Source organism: Rhipicephalus sanguineus, chromosome 8 (assembly GCF_013339695.2).
Source record: "Rhipicephalus sanguineus isolate Rsan-2018 chromosome 8, BIME_Rsan_1.4, whole genome shotgun sequence".
Lineage (NCBI taxonomy): Eukaryota > Metazoa > Arthropoda > Arachnida > Ixodida > Ixodidae > Rhipicephalus > Rhipicephalus sanguineus.
This window is the reverse complement of record NC_051183.1, coordinates 22,290,267-22,299,090: the sequence shown is the minus strand read 5'-3', so window position 1 is coordinate 22,299,090 and position 8,824 is coordinate 22,290,267. Positions and strand designations below refer to the sequence as shown.

General features: G+C 44.8%; 1 protein-coding gene across 1 annotated transcript; it reads left to right on the top strand.

The window, feature by feature from the left end:
- The first annotated feature begins 980 nt into the window (after window positions 1-980).
- On the top strand, window positions 981-5,577 carry LOC119403073 (putative gustatory receptor 93b). Its single transcript, XM_037670021.1, has 4 exons — window positions 981-1,946; window positions 2,506-2,577; window positions 3,086-3,175; window positions 5,482-5,577. The coding sequence occupies exons 1-4, from the start codon at window positions 981-983 to the stop codon at window positions 5,575-5,577; spliced, it is 1,224 nt and encodes a 407-aa protein (XP_037525949.1).
- The last annotated feature ends 3,247 nt before the right edge of the window (window positions 5,578-8,824 follow it).

The window sequence follows — 8,824 nt, the reverse complement described above, 5'->3', positions numbered from 1 at the left end:
CCTCCACTTCCCTTCCCATTCTACGCGACTATTAGGGCGAACAACGTATGCCTTATCCCCACACAGACCGCATTTATAAACTTGTCCACATTTGTGGGATATGAAATGGCAAGCAGCTGCAAGTTCAAGCTCTGCAAATCAAGAAATGCCGACACAATCGACGCTTTGACAACTTTGTAAAGTGCAAGCAACGAAAATAAAGCGATCGACAGCAACAACCCATCCCTGTGTCATTTCTTAAACGCAGATATAACCAAATGAATCGAACAGACAATTAAGTCAAGGAAACACTGTGATTTATGTGTACGTGTGTGACTGTACGTGCTGTTATGTATTTATCAGTGTATGTATCGCAATCATCACCCAGCACCTGAGCACCTGCAGTAGAATGCCAGGCGAATAGCCAGACTAGCATCGCTAGCATTCCATTAAAGTATATTCCTCTCTTTCTCTCTAAGCCAAGGAAAGCATACAGGACATTAATTTGTCGTTTTTAGCTCTAGTGTAGTAATTACTACATAAATTGGAAGGAAATTAAAGTGAACGAAGGAACAGCCTTTCCGTCACTGGGACCCGAACCCACAACCTTTGAACAATTCGAAGGTTGTAAGTTAATTTCCTGCGAAAGCAGCAAACCTTGGCCTTATAATAGCGATGCACGAGGGGTGACAGTGTGAAAACCATTATCAGCCAGGGTTACAGCTAATGACTTGTCCACGTGCAGTAGAATGATATTTATGCGCATGCCGGATATGAAGCGTTCTAATGGTCAATGACCTCGAACTTCCACGTGGAAGCATTTAGCTACGAGTTCTTATCGATTCCACCTGAGAGCGCGGGAAAACGCTCTACCGATCGCTAATGCCTTCGACTTGTAACACAAGTGTTCATCATAGGCGTCCAAGATCATTTTCTTTGCTCTCTCCGTGATACGAGGCCTAGTAGTTGGACTGGCATTCCTCTACTCGCTCGACAGCACGATGTCCTCTCAGCCAAGTCCAACCCTCACGCATTCCAACGGCTCGAAAACATTCTTCGAGTCGTTTCACGTCGTCAACGCTTACTACAGGTTCCTCGGCTACAGTTTTCTAAGCAGAGAAAGACGCCCAGACGACGACCCAGGTCTCGAGAACGTCGTCTGCAAGCGTCGGAGTCAGTACGCCGTCTACGCCGTCGCCAGCTGGGTCGTGCTGATCGCAGTCTTCGCCTACGACTCTTACGAAGTCCTCAAGATGTTCAACGATTCCGAGTCCATCGAAAAGGCGGTCACGCTGGCTTACTCGACGCGGACGCTCATCATACAGGTCTTCAACTTCTGCGCCACGATCGAGAGGGCTCCGAGGCTAGCCTGTCTGGCCAACAGCTTCGGCGACCTGGAACGTCGACTTCCGGTCCTGGCATCGCTCAAGACGCCCGCGTTTCTGATAGTCGGCCTCAACGTGGCGCTAGCCGTCCTCTTGTTCGTCTCCATAGTGCCGCTTCTCTTTCTGTTCGCGGACTACACCCAGGACATGCTGGCCTGGAACGAATTCTACGGCGTTGTATGCCTTTTCCACGGACAGGCGGCCTGCATGATAACCTATACCTGGATCATGTTCTACAGCAAGACGCTCGCGTCTTACATACAGGCCATAAACGATCAGCTACGGGATATGCAGGCTTCGCTTGAAGAAGAGGACGAGATAGCCCCGAAAGTTCTGGGAGTTGATGAGCTTCATCGCCTGTTCTACGAGATCATGGAAGTATTCTGGAAGTTCCAGAGCGCGTTCGGTTTGTCCCTGTTCATCGTGGTTCCCCTGAACCTGCTCGTTGCGGCTCCGTGGACCTACTTCGTCATCAAACAGCTCCATCGACCCGAGGTCAGTCTCATCAACGCTCTCGGATGCGTCGCCCTTTGCGCCCAGATGGTGATTGTATCACTCTGCGCTGTCCTGCCAAACAAACAGGTATGTTCTTTAATGATTTCTCGCATGCCTGTGCGCGTGTTAGGCTTACTCAAACTCCTCCAATTCGTAAACATTGACGAATAACACTATTTCGCTATTGTGAAGCAATGACATAGCTACTCTATTAGCCAACAAGTTATTAAAAGATGAATTTGACCCAATCTGCCGCACTCATAGACATAGTTTTTCGAAGCGACGTCGTTGATGTCATCCGTGAATGCAGCCTTGAGTGCATATCACTCCACGTTTTTAGTATCACAGTAGTTGTATATGCATATGCGTGTCTATAAAGTGAAAGTGCCAGTGCAGAGAACCTTGTGCATTAGCGTCTTGGTATATCACTAGTGTTGTGACTTATGGAGGTTGCATTAACATAATGCTTTTACGATTGTTGTAGTTGTTGTTGTAGTATGAAAGTATACTTGAGCATCTTTTCCGCCAATTAAAAGAAACATCGAGCAGACAAACGAGAATTGTTTAGGCTTTTCAAATATATAATCATTGGTTCTTCGGTTCATGCCGTGCGATGCAATAACAAACTTTTTCTTTTCGTTTACAGGCGAGGGAGACCTGGATTGAGCTAACAAAGATGCTTGTTTCCGTTGAACACAGTCGGGATGCCAGAAAACGAGTAAGCCATACAACATGCATTCTAGCCATTTGTACAGTGTTAACCATTTCTAGAGAACACTGGAGAGGCAGATCACTGGGCACAACTAGCGCACGCAGATTTCAAATTACAAAGTCATACTTAAATGCTGATATACAGGAGTAGGCAGCCAATGTCACCGAGAGAGAGAGAGAGAAAGCTCTTTATTAAAAGCAGAAAGTTCAGCCGGCCTATATTCGCCTGCTTGCCATTCAGCAGGGAGAGGGGAGGAGGGCAGAAAAGAGCCTAAAAAGAAAGTAGACAGAAAGATAGCTAAAAAAGCCACCGATGTAAAAATGTGAACCATGACTGACGTGAGTGCGTGCGTGTGTGTGTACGTGTGTGTGGGGTGGGGGGGGGAGGACAGATAGAGAGGGAGGAAAATAATCTCGACAAGAACATTCTCACCGACACTTCCCTAACACTAACTCAGTTCAACATACTTAGGAAGGTTCACATACCATCCACGTGCACTTTGTTTCATTTTCAGATTCAGGAGTTCCGCCACACTTGCATTCACCAGGAATTCAGATTCTCGGCACTTGGCTTCTTCAAAGTCGGCCCGCCTTTAGTGGTGTCGGTAAGCCTTTAGTCAATATCTCGTACGTGCAATGACTGGATAAACGTATTTCGGATAAGCAATATGGCTTTGAGAAGAATAAGTCAGCCGAAATGGCATTATTAAGAGTCAGAGATGCAATTGTAGGTAATATTGAAGAAAAAACTTACGATTGGTATATTTTTATATTTTCGAAGGGCCTTCGATTATATAAACCCTGAAGTATTGCTTAACAAATATATGGCATTAGCGGCGCAGCATTAAAACTTATGAATAGTTACCTTGATTCGCGATTGCAGTATACTTCTCTGCAAGATTACAGTTCAGAAAAAAACGTAATAAATATGGAGTACCCCAGGGTTCAATTTTAGGGCCATTATTGATTATCATGTATATAAATAATATCGTAAACATCCCGCTAACATATGAAATGATTATGTACGCGGATGACACCAATGTGTTCTTTAACTTAAACGCGAAGGAAACGAAGTTTACGGTTTTTTGTTCTAAGAATAAAGAAATAAGTTACGATGCAAAACTATTTTATTGTGGATCGCAACTAGAGCACGTGGCAAGCCATTCTTTTCTAGGTGTTATATTTCATAAAAATTTAAGCTGGTCAGAGCACATAGATAAGGTAAGCACCAAGGTTGCACCCTCTGTTGGTTTACTACGACGAATCCGGTGCTATGTGCCTGTCAAGCTCGTCAGACAACTGTACTTTTCCCTTGTACATTCGCATCTTAGCTATGGCTTATTAGTATGGGGGAACGGAAACAAAACGTATATAGAAAAACTGGCAGCACTACGACGTCGAGCTCTTCGCTTGCTTAACTCTTCAAATGAATACATAGGGTCTTCTAAACTAATGATGCGCCAAAATATACTTAACATTAGAAATTCTTACAGAGCAAAGATTTGCATTCGGCTGTTTAAAAAGGTCTCCAACTTTGAGACATTTTCAAACCGGTGCCTCAGACGAGACACGGGGTACAGTTTGCGCCACACATCAGTAGTAATGAAGAAGCCCAGGACAAGCTATGGTAGGCAAACTATTTAGTATGAAACTATGAGTTTATGTAATAAGTGTCCTAATGTTGTTGAAGTAGCCAGAAATTGTAAAACAATTCATGAATTTAAACATTTAATAATGAGCATGTTTCTTGCTTCGGAATTGGATGTGTTGTATAAGTCTTAATATGTTTGGTTACTGCATTAGTAATGGTACTAAGCAGGGGCGTAGCCAAGGGGGGGGGGGGGGTCGGGGGGGGTTCAAACCCCCTCGAAAATTTTCAATTTTGCTTGCGTATATATACACGCACACATACATACGCACGCACGAACATACATAAAGTATGGTGGGAACCCCCCCCCCCCCACCGAAAAAAATTTCTGGCTACGCCCCTGGTACCAAGTGTAACTGTTACTAAGCATTACTAGTCACTGCATTACTGATTATGTTCTTGTTAATATTTCTGCATTAGTGATTATGTTCTGTTACTATGTCATTACTGTCATTATGGTATTACTGTAATTAGCGATTGTGTTCTTACTGTACTAGCGATTATGTTCTAGTTAAATTGTAACTTTCAAATCCGCTGTCTCTGCTGCACCAGCGAGGTAAGGCCTAGTCAGGGGGTTTAAGCCCTCCTTTTACCTTACCTAACCCTGTATGTGCTATGCTCAAATAAAGCTTATTTTTTGTTTTGTCAAGAGGATTCCTCTTCTTCAGGGCTGCCCTGAAGAAGAGAAGTCTTCGGATGTCAGCGGAGCCGAGGCAAGAGGACTTACCTTCTTCAGGGCAGCCTTCAAGGAGACAAATCCTCTTATCTCGGCTCTGGCTGCATCCCTTATCCGGCGATTTCTACTCGATACACACTTCACTTGGGCATTTAATCACTCACAGCAGCTGAAATGGGCTGTATGCGGTGATCATGCATTAAACTCCAACAAACCAGTACACAATTTCGCATCATCGAAAATTACCGCGAATTGTTCATCTTTACTTATGCCCTTGCAGAATATGTATGTACGTTCCGAAAAGAATGAAAGGTCGTTTCAATAAACGCAGCGCAAGAAGCACGGACACAGAAAAGAAGCACACTGCACAGCGCTATTTGATTTTGAGGTTGTTTGAGTTTAAAATCTGCCTTGCGTAGTAATTAATTTTAACTGATTTTCTGAACGATCGAAAAGTGAGGCGTTAAAGAACACCAGATGGTCGAAATTTCCGAAGTCCTCCACTAAGAAGGACCTCATTATCATATGAAGGTTTTGGCACGTAAAACACCAGATACCGTTATTAACACACCTGTTCATCGTTACAGATAACAAGCGCTATCATCGCTTACACTGTAATTCTCTATCAGTCGGACACAACGATATGGAGTGCGGATACCACCACCAGCAACTTCACGTTGTAAGCGTTTGTCGAATGGGATGTATTTTCTGAAATACTAATAAACTTCCGCGAAAGCGTTCCTGTGTTTGCTTGCTGGTCGAGCTCTTCCAAGTTTTATTTGGCAAGCTTCAAAGCTCACGCTAACCTATGTCCGCCGTATGATTGGACGTTCGTGACAGAGCAATAAATATAGTGAAAGGGAAAATTGCCATGTAACCGTCTGTATGGCAAGGTTACAAAGAAATCCGTACGCATTTCTCAGAACGGAAATCTTACTTAACGAAAAATACCTATGATTGAATGACTCTGAGATTAACCAACATTACACATTCTATAGCCAACGTATAACCTACACAACAAGAAAGAACCTCCTCCAACCTACATTAGCGAAGAATTGTTCTCATTAAGCCAAACTAGCCAACAATGGTCAAGGCTTATAGTGCGCGAGTAAACACGCGTTGGCGAACACAAGCACAAGTTAAATTCCAATAACGTCACGTGTGACTCTATTGGAAGGGCGGCGCAGGTCACTGTCGACTCTCGTTCTGGCAGTATAGTGATGCCGGTAAAATAGTGAGAACCGCGGCGCGGACTGGCGTATAGGTTACAACCCCCCTCCTCCCCAGTGACACAGGTCAACCACTGACACCGTCAAAATAACGATACTTACGTAATGCAAGCCACAACATTTCTATCAATTGAGATTTTGAGGAAGTATGACGCCATACGTGACTTTCTTCCCAGGTCACGTGACTCCCGCTTGTGGTTGCAACCGCAAGTCCCGCTATTGCGCTTCTACAGGGGCGCCATTCTGGACACTGTCAAATTCCGCAATGCCGTACACTTTCGTAATGGCGCCATTTTAAGCCAATCAGAGAAACCTTAGCAGCCCTCTGGGCCAATCAGAGCTCGCCAATAACGGAATTTGACGACAGGGTTGAATTTGACAATGTCCAAATTAGCACCGCAGGTTATGGAAACACGTTGCATCGACGACGCCGCGGACTGGTTAGGCAGGTGTTAAGGGATCTGGTCGTGAAGATAACCTAGGGGGTTACGAGTCAGTCGGCGGTTTGCCGCTGGTCATCCAACCGGACATTGACCCCCCCCCTTCCCCTCTCGTAGCCAACGTAAACATTAACGGGTATTTTCCATTGGTGTTTCTATTTCAGCGTAACTTTCTTTCTTATTCTTCCTAATATAGAATGGTCACTCAACCAGGCGAAACAAATCTGGAACAGCGGGCCCGCCTTCAGTGCTTTTCCCGGTCGCCGGCCGTTGCGAGCTTTCCTCTCCTAAGTTAAACTTTGCTGCGCGGAACACGGGTTTGAACGTCCGTCACGGCGCTACTGTTTGCTTTCGCTTCAATGAAGACGTGCGCAGTGATGTGAAGCGATTCGATTGAACGGACAGGCCAAGCAAATCGAGCAAATAGTGCTTTCTCTGCGCATCGGCGCTATAATCGGTTAGCATTAAGGAGGTACACTTTCTATAGTCGGTTAGAACCTAATAATAAATAGAAGCTCCGCCCCCCGAACTGCGGCCCGCCTGCCATTCATCTGTGCAAGAGAGTCGTGCAGGGGCGTAGCCAAGGGGGGGGGGGGGGGTTGGAGGGTTCAACCCCCCCCCCCCGAAATTTTTCAGTTTTGCTTGCGTATATATACACGCACACATACAAACGCACGCACGAACATACATAAAATATGGTTGAACCCCCCCCCCCCCCCCCCCCCGGAAAAAAATTTCTGGCTACGCCCCTGGAGTCGTGCTAGCTAGCTTCATTTCTAACCAGGGTTTCTTTTTCGCTGCTAATGTAAATACTACCCATATAATGAACTTAAAGATCGTCGTCCTACTTGAAGTATTGCCTTTCCCCTAGTAGTGAAACTTTTGCGGAAGTTTGCCAGGAAGTTCAAGTTTTTCGATCGAAAACCAGCGTCGCGAACATGCGTCTGTATGACAAAATCACCTACCTGAAATACGCGAAAGGGGCTTGACGTCACGGAAATGAGCTAATGCTATTGGATGGGGCATGTATGCAAGTTTTCTGTGGGCGGGAGAGCGACGGCTGTGGGCGGCGCTCGTATTTATTCTTCGGTTGTAACCGGCTATACTTTGTGTGAATTCAACCGTATTTAGGCGCTACCACTATCACCGGACAATGTTGCCTAATTGTAGGCCAGGGTTTGGTTCCTGTTGGCTAATGTCTGCGAATCTTAGCTATACTCGGTTACAACAAAGGAGGACTTAAAAAAATAATCCTCCTTGGATACAACCTAATAAACACCAGCTCCACCCACATCCATGACTTCTCCATCCAGAGAGCTTTTCAATAAGCGTTCCATCCAATCACATTTGCTCATTTCCGTGACGTCAAGCACTCTACGGGTGTTTCAGATTCTGACATCAGTGCTCAGTCAAATGTGACGTTTTAGGTAGGGACGACGAACCTTTAGTTTTCGATGTGCGTGAGATTTACATTAGCGCAAAAAAAAAGTATTTACGGTTCGAAAGGAAGCCAGCTCGTACAATCCTCTTACATATGTGATTGACGAGCTCGCCGCTGTTTTGCCGGTGAAGCTTGTATTTATTCTCAGGTTGAACCGACTGTAGTGTTTTTCTTTTATTCTAACGATCTTAAAAGATAAGTTTGCGGTTGTCGCTTCCTTGTTTCTAGTTCACGTGTGGTGACGCGATTACATTCCTTACTTGTACGGCTCAGTAGATTGCCAGCCCCTGTTTGTCTATTTTATCTGAGAAACAGAAATTTTTCGTGTGAAATTGCCATCGCATGCAGCCTTCATCGTCATGGAGCTGGGCTATCGAGGAGATGTGGAACGGTTGGCCTCCTATTACAAAAAAAAAGACAAAAGACTGAAACGAACTATCTCACACTGCGATTTTTTTTCCTATGAATAGAATGATGCCTTCAAAGGGTCGAACTAGGCGACAGGAGAGCATGTTTAGTCCATACAACTTTTAGCAGCTAAACTAAGAACATGGAACAAAGAGAAACAGCCAATTACATCATTAGACTACCAATCATTGACTGCTGACATTTAACTGTTAACTACAAACTGAACTGTCATTCCAGTCATTCATTCATTAACTAGTTCAGCTGTTCAACTCATTCGTCTTTCGTCTGAACGGCATAACGGTATTTATGTGAACTAGTTCGTTCATGGCTAAAACGCACTTTGCCAGGTCAGCTATGAGTTCAGATGTTAGTTTAGGCTGAATTTTTAGGATTCGAGTGTTCATGGCTCGGC

What these genes read in the sequence shown, in the direction of transcription:
- LOC119403073 (XM_037670021.1), top strand. Translation starts at nt 981, where the DNA reads ATGTCCTCTCAGCCAAGTCCAACCCTCACGCATTCCAACGGCTCGAAA. An exon ending in CTGTCCTGCCAAACAAACAG is followed by an intron (nt 1,947 to 2,505) that starts GTATGTTCTTTA and finishes TTTCGTTTACAG; the next exon opens with GCGAGGGAGACCTGGATTGA. An exon ending in GCCCGCCTTTAGTGGTGTCG is followed by an intron (nt 3,176 to 5,481) that starts GTAAGCCTTTAG and finishes TCATCGTTACAG; the next exon opens with ATAACAAGCGCTATCATCGC.